Here is a 10,782-nt window from a genome sequence, read left to right on the forward strand (position 1 = left end):
TACTATCTGATCTTCAGGCAAGCTTTATTTATTAAAATACACATGAAATAACACTACATTGTGTTCATCAAATCCTTCCCCCTCAGGACTCAGGGAGCTATGCAGGAGAGGAGAGAAAAGACTGTAAGAACCAGAGGGAATGGACGACACCAAAGGAACAGTGTCTTCCGGACCAATAGGACTAATGTACATATGAACCTGTATGCAGGTCAAGTCAGATGGCGTCCCAAAACAGAGAGGGGGGAGTGGACATGGCCTCCCACTCCTGACCAAGAAGCCATCTTCACCTGACAACTGCTTGCAAAGGAAAATTTGTTTCTCTCAAATGGAGTCTCACGGGCTTATGAACCATACTTAGGGGAAGACACCAGGCACAGGAAGAACTCAATGGTGTTTTTGTAGGCTTTTTGTTTTATATTTCTTATCTTATGGGCCTTTTTCTTGTACATTATTCTTTTCAATTTTGTGTTTTCATGGATTTGGGGTTTATGATTTTTTTTGTTCTTTGTTTTTGTTTTGGCGTGTGTGTGCGGTGAATGCATGGGTCTGGGCACATGAATTAGAGGTGGTTGTTAGCTGCCCATCACAGGTGCTGGGAAACTGACTGGGGTCCTCTGAGGGAGCAGCAAGTGCTCTTAACCTCTGAACTCTCTCCAGCTCCCACTTTCTCCTCTCTACGTAATCAGGATGTCCAACAGTGAAATGTTACCACCTTCATTCAGGACTAATGTACACTAATGTACCCATCGATTAACCCAATCTACCAACCCCCTCACAGGCATGCCCAGATGTGTGTCTTCTAGGTAACCCTCCATCCTGTCAAGTTGACAATCAAGATTAACCATCACAGAGTTATTAATTCGACAAACATTTTATTGCATTTATTTATTATTTGTCTACTGTGTGTGTGCACATGGTGCACAGGTACCTCAAGTGCACGTGGAAGTGAGAGGACAACTTGCAGGAGTCAGCACTCTCCCCACACCACGCAGGTTCCAGGAATCTATCTCAGATCGCCTCCCCACTGAGTTGTCTCACTGCCTCTCATTCAATAGACACTCACTAGCACCCGCAGGCTGTGCTTTAGTCTGAGCTCAAGATACAAGGAAAAAATTATCCTCTGCCCTGGGCTTTTCTATTCTAGGATTCCTGGGGCGGGGAGGGACAGGCTAGGTGCCCTGGATGCCTCTGATTATAAGTAGGTATTTGACAGTGCATCCACAGAAGTAAAAAATGGACTTGAGAACTATGGATCCCCCGTCCTGCCAAGGTCCAGTCTCATCTGTGATGGCGAGTATTGTTTAAGGCTAGCCTGGATTACATGAGACCCTGTTGAAAAGGTGGGATAGGAGGAAGGAAAAGAAAAAAAGAAACAGAAAAGGGGATAGAGAGAAAAAACCTTCCATGTGGTACAACACTTCCCACACACCTCCTTCTCCACTAAAGAAACCACACGAGGCTCGTGTCCACTTCACCATTCACCTTTATCATCACCATCAGCAGCAACATCACTATCACCTCATCCCGTTTCCAGCCCCTCATCTTGGACTTGCCCCCTGCCCTCTCGCCAGCCCCATCCCTCTGCCCCAGCACAGGGCAGACCAGCTCAACTCTCAAGACCTCAGGCACCAACCCCCAGGGCACAGCAACGGGCTGCTGTCCAATCTATGCCTGCACACTGGCAGTGACACGTTGTTCCCTCTCGAACATCCCACGAGCCACAGGCAGAGCCACAGGAGCAGCTGGTGACTGCTAAGCCTGCAAAGAGAGAAGCCCCTGAGAAGCTGAGAAACTGCAGGAGTGGGCGGGGGAGATGGGCTGAGGAGGCTGGAGGCTGTTGCCCAGGAAGTAGAGGGTAAAATGACTGGGGGGGGGGGGCTGATGGAGACCTGGAGCTGGGCTGGGAGCAAGAAGACTGGAGGGTGGGACAGAGTCCTAAGGAAGTAGATATTGGGGACCGAGTTGAGGAAGCAGAGGAGTCTCGGGGGACGTCCAGAAAGTCTGAGGAACAGTTTGCACTCACCTTCTGGGCAGGAGGCCAAGTCCCCTCTGGAAGAGACTGTCCAGCATCGGATGCCACCGCTGATTACTGCTTCTGACCCTGCAGAAAGGAGGGCGGAAGGGGTGGTAAAACGAGGCTGTCCCAACTGCATCCTTGCACGGGGAGACCTCTGGGTTTGACACTAGCAAAGGAGTCAAACCCTTCCCAGCAGAGTGGGGAGATGGCTCGGTGGGTAAAGAGTTTGACTCATAAGTGCGAGGACCAGAGCTCAGATTCCCTGAACCCACCTAAAAGCCAGGCAGGCGTGCGTGGGGCCACCTATAAACCCAGAGTCCAGGAGACAGACAGACATGGGGTCCCCAGAACAAGCTGCCTAGACTCTCCCAAGCCCACAAGTCCTGGGTTCAACTGAGGGACTCTCAACAAAGTAGAGAGAAATCAGGAATGATGGCTATATATCAGCTTCAGGCTTCCCCATGCCGATGCACACACATGCACCTTCACACATGTGTGCCACATATATACACACACACACATGCACCTTCACACATGTGCGCCACATATATACACACACACACGTGCAGCACCTTCACACATGTGTGCCACATATATATATACACACACACACGTGCAGCACACTTGTGTAGAGTAAAATATTTTGTCCCCCGAGAGGATAGAATGGTGGCTCACACCTGTACTCCAAACACTCAGGAGACTGAGGCAAAAGGAACAGGGGCTGGAAGACTCCTTGAACTGCAAATTGAAGCCTTTTGGGGGTGAGGGGAGGTTTGGGGTGATGATGGGAAGGAGTTAGGTTGTGGGTTGGAGCTGTGATTCAAGGTAGGGCAGGGTGGGGTTGGGTTGGAAGCTGCAGACTGGGTGAGTTTAGCCTTGCAGCTGGGTGGGTCTGTCATGAGACCCACGGGGATGAGATAAGCCTGTGAGGCTCTCAGCAAGGTTGGGTGGGGGGCTCCTCACATAGGGAGCTGAAGCTTTGCTTGATCTTCTTGTCAATGGCTTTATCCATGGAACAGAGTGATCTGCTGGAGTCCAGCAACCCCGGGACAGGGAAGAGGAGGAAGAGGAGAAGCGAGAGGTTTTTCATCCTGTAAGTACTGCAAGAGACAACCAAGAGCCCCACCTTAGATCAGACTCTTCCCACACTGGAGAGAGCCAGACCACAATGGCCTTTGGTACCTGTGGAACACAGGAATGGATATTCAGTGGCCCTAGGTACCCCACATCGGAGCTCCGACTAGGGAAGGGCTGTCACTTACTGTGGCAGTGGACTCAGCGGGACACAAATCAGGTCTGGCCATGAGCTCCTGTCCCACAGCTCCTTTTTGTAGACCTCTGGACGGAGCCCATCCTGCCTTGGGTAATAAGTCCCTTGGCCCCTTGGCCCTTGCCCTCCATTGCCACATCTGGGCCAAGAGAAGCAGACTCTAGAGACCCCAGAGGAGGTACTTCCCTCCTGCACAGCCCCTCCTGCATCAGGTACTGCTCAGGAGGTGATATCTGTGGATAACTCCAGGGACCAGAGTGGGAGAGGCAGGGGTAGGAGTCAAGGCGTTACCTTCAGGGAGGAGCTGGACATGCAAACTGAGACAATGTCCCTGTGTGACCACAGCTGTCGTGTATGTTTCTTTGTTTGGTTGTAGACATACTCTGTAATCGAGTCCTACCACCTAAAATCTAGACAAGTGCTCAGTTGCTGAGTCACATCCCCAGCTCCTCACTAGGGGATTCTAGGCAGGCCCCTAACTCTGAACCATGTCCCCAGCCACCTAGCAGAAGAGTCTCGGCAGGTGCTTTCCGCCTGTGCTACACCTCCAACCCCTCAGGGCTGTACTCTATGCAGATAGTCTACCATGGAGCTTCCAGCCCCACACCATAGGAGTGTAAGCAGGAGCTTTACCATGAATTTAAGCCCCCAGCCCTTCTTGGAAGGTTCCAGAAGTCACTCTAGCTGTCAGCCATCACCTGAAGCTCATCACTGGGGGATTCTAGGCAAGAGCTCTACGTTCTGGTTCAGGGAGCAAGGGGCCAACCCTCTGGGTCCTTTGGAAATCCCTCTTTCTCACACATAACTTAAATGATAACCACTGAGTGGTCATAGTTCTGGTCCGAATACAGAATATTCATGTATATAAATGACTCAGTGGGACTGGTTTATTTTCTCACTTTAAAAATATTATTTAGAAAAAATATTTAGTTGTTATTGTATTGTGTGATTGTGTGTGTGTGCGTGTGTGTATGTGTGTGCACATGTGTGTATGTGTGTGCACACGCGCGCACACCATGCCTTGGTGGAGGTCAGAGGACGACTGAACTCAGGTTGTCAGGTTTGCAAACTGTTGGACTTGGACTTGTTGCACTGGCCTCTCTCCATCCTCCCCCCCCCACACACACACACACAGGGTTTCTCTGTGTACAGCCCTACTGTCCTGGAACTTGACTGGTAGATCAAATTGGACTTGAACTCACAGAGATCCACCCACCTCTGCCTCCCAAGTGCTGGAATTAAAGGTGTAAGCCACTACCACCCAGCTCTCCATCTTTTAATGAGACGGCAACTGATGCGAAATTGAGATCGGCAGAGGAAATTATAAATTAGACAAATGAAAGGACTTTAATATGCTGGCTGTGATGGACAATATTCAGGAGTTGGTTATGTCCTACCATGTGGGTCCCAGGGATTAAACTCAGGTCCTCAGGCCTGGATGCAGGTTCCTTCATCAGCCATCTCATCAGTCCCAATGCAGTATTATTAAGCAGGGCAAGGCAGCAGTGCTTATAACCATAACACTTGAGAGAGAGTTAGAGGTCCGAGGCTTGGGAGTTTAAGATCATCCTTGGCTACATAGTGCGTCCCTGGCCTGCCTGAGCTACATGAGACCCTGTCTCAAAGGCCTGATATTATGACCATAGCTGGGTTTTGGTGAGGAGTGCTACCACCATCACTACGATGCAGCTCAGGAGGGGGGACCTTTAACTGGAGTCAGAGAGCTGGCTCAGCCATTAAGAGTGTCTACTGCTGCTCTGATGGAATTTAGTTCCAGCATCCACATCAGGTAGCTCACAAACACCTATAAACTCCAGTACCAGGAGATCTAACGCCCCCTTCTGGCCTCTGTGGGCACCTGCACTCACATGCACATATATGCACACATAGACATAAATGGAAAAGAAAAATCCTCAACTGGTAAGCCTAGAGGCTGAGCCCAGTGACACCATCGTGTCAAAGGCAAAGATCCAAGGCAAGAACAGCATCTCCCCAGCCCAAATCAGCACAAGTTGATCTTTGCCAGCAAGAAGCTAGAAGATGGCCAAGATGGCCACACCCAGGGGAATCTGCCCTGTGCCTGCTTCATCTCAGAGGCAGGGTGCATATTCTTGTAAAGCCCATCACTCTGGAGGGGGAGCCCAGTAATACCATTGAGCTCATAAAAGGGCAGAAAGATGGACACGTCATTCTCAATACACCCAGACAGTCCTCTGGCCTGGAGGGAGGGTATCTTCTTTTTCCCTCTTTTAAGTATTTGACAAGTTTCATTTGTTATACTTGAAATAAACAGCTTGTACTTGCCAGGCAGTGGTGGCGCACGCCCTTTTAATCCCAGCACTTGGGAGGCAGAGGCAGGCAGATCTCTGTGAGTTCGAGGCCACTCCACAGAGTGAGTGCCAGGACAGGCTTCAAAGCTACACACAGAAACTGTCTCAAAAAAACAAAATAAAACAAAAAAGCTTGTGCTCCCCTCGCATCTGTATTATTACCTATAGCCTCATGTTGCTGTTGGTTTTAAAGAATCATCTTTAATAATGAAAGGCAAAAATAAAGATTTCCCCAATGTGACCAATGTCGTTTCTACTTTTGTTTGTACTTCTAAACTTCTAGTTGTGTGTATGTATCTGCTACATGAGCGCCATGCCCATGAGAGCCAGAAGAGAGCACTGGGTTCCTTCAAACTGGAGTTACAGGTGGTTGTGAGTCACCATGTAGCTATTGGGAACCAAACTTGGGTCTTCTGCAAGAGCAGCCAGTGTCCGTGTTGGTTTTTGGATTGTTTGTGTGCTTGCTTGTTTGTTTTCACAGGTCTCAAGTATCCAAACCTGGCCTTGAACTCCTCATGTGGCCAAGGGTACGAAAAGAGTAACCTTGCCTTGAACTAATTTTCTTTATATTTTTGTTACGTGTATTTATATTTTATTTATGTGTATAGAGGGTTGTGACCCTCAAAGAGCCAGAAGTGGGTGTCAGACATGGGTGCTGGGACCCAAACAGAGATCCTTGAGAACCGCAAGCATTCTTAACCACTGAGCCATCTCTCCAGCCCCAACCTTGAACTTGTGATCTTGCTGCTTTAACCTCTCCAATGCTAGGATTCCAGTCTCCTTTTGCCAAGCTCCATCTATGTTGGACTGTGTTAAGCCTGACACCTTGTTTTCTCCAAGCTACATCTCTACTTCCTCTTCACCTTGATTTAACAAGGTGTCCCAATGTTAAAAGGAACCCCTAAACACACAACTTTAAAAAAAAAACTTCCTTAAATTGATCTTGTGTGTGTCTTGTATGTGCAGGACTGTGTGTGATGTATGTGCCTGTGTGCATATGCAGGCACAAAGATGCAGAAGACAGAGAAGCATGCCAGGTGCCCAGATCCATCACCCCCGGCCTGATTCCCAAGACACGTGATCTCTCACTGAACCTGGGCCTAGACCAATAGTCAGAGAGCCCTGCGGTCCTCCTGTCTCAGCCACACTTATGGCTGGGGCTAGAGGCAAGCACACAACTAACTGTAGCTTTTCCCATGGGTGTGAGAGATGCACACTCAGGTCCTCCTCATCCTTGAGCAGCCAGAGCTCTCACCCACTGGGCCATCTCCCCAGCTACAGTCCTTGCGTTTCTACTGCCAGGAGTAACTAAAGTAAATGGGTCGTGGATTTATGGAGCAACTTAAAACTTCCTCCAAAAGAAGAAGTCTTGAGGGAGGGAAGGAGTGGGGCCAGGACCATCTGGTTACCGTTTCCTGGAATGAAGTTGAGCCATCCTCCTTCCAACTCCCTCCTCCCATCTCTTCAGCCTCTGCCATTAACCCCGATGACTACACATGTACCGCAACGCTCCCTCTCAACTCTTGCAAGAGTTGTGTGCAATTTTACAGATGGCACAACTGATGTCACGTGAGGTGGACGCACATTCAAAAGGCTACTGGGACAGCTGGGGAGGTGGCTCAGTCAGGAAAGTGCTTGTTCTGTAAGCATAAGGATCTAAACTTAACTTCTCAGCATCCACAATAAAAAAAAAACTGTATACTTATAATCCCAGTGATGGGGAGGCAGAAACAGGAGGATCCCTACGGCTGGACAGCCAGAGTCTAGCTTGAATCAGCAAACTTCAAGTTCAATTTTTAAAATATCACCCTGCCTCAAAAAATAAAGATGGAGAGTTAGGTTGTGGTTCAGGGAAAGAGCCCCTGCCTAAAATTCCCCATTGAGGGGCTGGTGTGTGACTCAGGGGAAAAGCAGCTAACTAGAATACCCCATTAGGGGCTAGGGCATGGCTCAGGGGAAGAGTCCCTGCCTAGAATCCTTCTGTAAGGGATTGGGGTATGGCTCAGGGGAAGAGCCCCTGCCTAGAATTCCCCAGGGAGGGGCTGGGGTGTGGCTCAGGGGAAGAGCTCCGGCCTAGAATTCCCCAGGGAGGGGCTGGGGTGTGGCTCAGGGGAAGAGCTCCGGCCTAGAATCCCTCAATGAAGGGCTGGAGCTTGGCTCAAGGGTATGCCAAGACCTCAGGTTCTATCCCACGCACCGCGCACAAACACAAGATAGAACTGTGTACAGCCAATTACCATGTGCTGCTAACCTTAGACCCAGAGGACATCACCCTTGCCTCAGAAAGGACACCCTTTCCCCTACCAGGCCATTCCCTCACCCCAGACACATTTTCACAATGTTCTTGGCAGCAAGGAGTCTTCAGTCAACTTGTGTTGCCAGATTTGAGCAATTTCAACAACACAAAAATGTTCTGGACGGAGAATTTGATGGCTATTGTTTCTTTCTTTTTTCTTTTTTAAATTTGTGCAGCAGTGAGAACTGAATCTAGGGCCTTAACCACGCTGAACCAGTGCCATACTGCTGAGGCACGCTCCACCCTCACTATTGGGTTCCAAGCAGGGGCTGTACCTCTGAGCCATGTCCCCAGTTCCTTTCCGGGAAACTTCAAGCAAGCACTCCACTGCTAAGTCATGCCTAGAGCCCCACCTAACACCTTACCTGGAGAGTTACTGAGGGCTAGGGACATGCCCTGAGAGGACAGCATAGGCCCCTTGATATGAGGCAACAGGAAGGATCCAGCAAGCGCAGCATTTTCCTGGCTACTGATCACTGAATCAAATTAAAATGGATGCTGTTTGTTTACGGAAGACAGGAAGGCAGGGGTGGGAGCCCATAGATGCTGGGGGACCCATTATGGAAGGTGCCAAGGAAGCCAGCAATCAAACCCGGAGTGTGGGACACTCCACAGTCCGGGAAAACAACATGTAGCAAGTAATGCTAATGCGGTGACACTTGAGCTAAGGGGAGGTAGCAGGAGAGCTGTAGGCGCAAAGGCCCCTGGGACAGGAACAAAGTGTCACTGGCTAGAGGAAGGTCAGCGAGTTCCCCCGAGGGGTTTACCCACGTAACACAGAAAGCAAGAGCGGACATTTTATTCTCATAGAGATTCTTTGTATTGTGGAAGGTGTGCCAAGATATCAGATGGTGACATTTACTATGGGGGACAATTAATACTTGCAAATCAAGATTTGTGTCTGGTACAGACACTGTACTGGCTAGTTTTATGTCACATTGATACAAGCTAGAATCATGAGAGAAAATACTTCTTTTGGGCTGTATTAATCAGAGATTAATATGGAAGGGCCCATCCCATTCATTGTGGGTGGTGTCACCCCTGGGTTGGTGGTACTGGGTTCTATAAGAAAGCAGGCTGAGTAAGCCAGTAAGCAGCACCCCTCCATGGCCTCTACATCAGCTGCTGCCTCCAGGTTCCTGCCCTGTGTGAGTCCCTGCCTCACTGCTTTTGATGATGAACTGTTATATGGAACTGTGAGTGAAATAAACCCTTTCCTCCCCAAATTGCTTTTGGTCATATTTCATCACAGCAGTAGTAACCCTAAGACACACACATCACTTCGAGTATCATTAGAAGTTAAGGTGGCCGCCTGGTGGTGGTGATGGCACGTGACTTTAATCTGAGCACTCGGGAGGCAGAGGAAGGTAGGTCTCTGTGAATATGAAGCCAGACTGGTGTAAAGAGCAAGTTCCAGGAAAGGCTCCAAAGCTACACAGAGAAACCCTGTCTTGGGACAAAAAGAAAAAAAAAAAAAGAAATAAAAGTAGGCAGGGACAGTGGATCTACCCCTGCCTTTTAATCCCAGCACTGCCCCCACCCCCACCCTGGTCCACATCGTCTCACGGTCAAGACAACATAGTGTGATGAGATTTTTTTTTTTTTTAAAGTGAGAGTAGCTTGAGCAACTGAGAGTTTTGCTTCTGTTGAGCACCAAGGAATAATCCTTAGTCCACTTAAAGTCGCTTAAACCCTGATTACAATCTGGAATGAGCAAAGAAACTGGAAAGTTGAGCTACAGCATCCCCTGGCGCTCGTCTTGCTTAACTACACAGATTCTGGGAAAGAAACCGCAGTTTTCCACCAGGGATCGTAGGGCTTACATTTTTACCTTTAGAATTACCTCCCATGCCAGAACACCCCAGCACTTCCGAGCCTGAGGCAAGGGGATAACGAGTTCCCGGGCAGCCTGAGCTACAGAGCAGGAAAAACACCCTTCATCTCCCTCCACTTAACACCGACCCCTTCCGCACTGAATCTAGGACAGCTGGTCTCCGGGGTGGGGGCGGGGTAAGTCTGCGACGACCCACTTCCTCCCACACAATTATTATTCATCCCACAGATTTCATGATCTTTCTGTCCCGAGTTGGGGCGCTCAGAACAATCCGGTTAGAATACCAGGGGCTCGTGTTCTCAACTGTTCTGGGAATTGTCTTTAGATTCCCTCGACTTAAATGAACTCGCAATCAAAAGGAGCCTTCTTGCTGGCTGCAACTCTTCATAAAGCATAGTTCACAAGCCCAGAAGGGGACCCAAGAGAAGTAAACATCGCACCGCCCAGGGGCGCTATGTTTGGCTCCAGCCCAGTCCACAACCATGGTGTCCATTTATCAGTAACCAAAAATCTTTGACGAGCCTGAAAGAGCCCACGTACTTCTCACCTTATTCTAAGGTCAGGGATGGAACCCGGGACTTCGGGCAAGCTCTAGAGTCCCAGCATCAATGGTCAACACTCCACTTCCTTCCACGTTTTCAGCTTTGCAGCCTTGAGCTCCCCATGCCCTTCTACTCACATCATCCCCTCCAGATGAAACACGTTGGGGTGCCTTCCCTCCTGTCCACACCTGTCTGGTTGTGTCCCCAGAGGGATGGACCTTCTCTGAATTATTCACAGTGAAACGTCTCCTGTCACCCAAATGTTGTGGGCTAAATTGTATCTGTTCCCCAGAGTTAGATGCTCATGTCCCAACCCTTAGTATCTCAAGATGACTGATTATTTTTCTATATTTAGAAACAAGATCTTTTAAAAGATAATTACAAAAAACAAAATGAGGCCAGGGGGTGGGCTCTAATCCAATATGCGACGTCGTAAGAGGAAACTGGGACACCTGTAAGGAGCTACGTGAGGACACAGGGAAATAGCCGACCT

The 10,782-nt window shown here is 49.1% G+C and overlaps 1 protein-coding gene across 1 annotated transcript; it reads right to left on the minus strand.

The window, feature by feature from the left end:
- Window positions 1–1,548: 1,548 nt before the first annotated feature.
- Window positions 1,549–3,317, minus strand: Retn (resistin). The gene is made up of 4 exons (XM_075956542.1): window positions 3,280–3,317; window positions 2,981–3,117; window positions 2,024–2,101; window positions 1,549–1,758 (listed from the first exon to the last, which is right to left on the minus strand). The coding sequence occupies exons 2-4, from the start codon at window positions 3,105–3,107 to the stop codon at window positions 1,622–1,624; spliced, it is 342 nt and encodes a 113-aa protein (XP_075812657.1). The 5' UTR covers window positions 3,108–3,117; window positions 3,280–3,317; the 3' UTR covers window positions 1,549–1,621.
- Window positions 3,318–10,782: the final 7,465 nt, after the last annotated feature.

The sequence above is a fragment of the Microtus pennsylvanicus genome, chromosome 1 (genome assembly GCF_037038515.1).
Source record: "Microtus pennsylvanicus isolate mMicPen1 chromosome 1, mMicPen1.hap1, whole genome shotgun sequence".
Taxonomy (NCBI): domain Eukaryota; kingdom Metazoa; phylum Chordata; class Mammalia; order Rodentia; family Cricetidae; genus Microtus; species Microtus pennsylvanicus.

What these genes read in the sequence shown, in the direction of transcription:
- Retn (XM_075956542.1), bottom strand. Translation starts at nt 3,107, where the DNA reads ATGAAAAACCTCTCGCTTCTCCTCTTCCTCCTCTTCCCTGTCCCGGGG. An exon ending in GCAAAGCTTCAGCTCCCTAT is followed by an intron (nt 2,102 to 2,980) that starts GTGAGGAGCCCC and finishes TCCTTTCTGCAG; the next exon opens with GGTCAGAAGCAGTAATCAGC. An exon ending in CTTGGCCTCCTGCCCAGAAG is followed by an intron (nt 1,759 to 2,023) that starts GTGAGTGCAAAC and finishes CTCTCTTTGCAG; the next exon opens with GCTTAGCAGTCACCAGCTGC.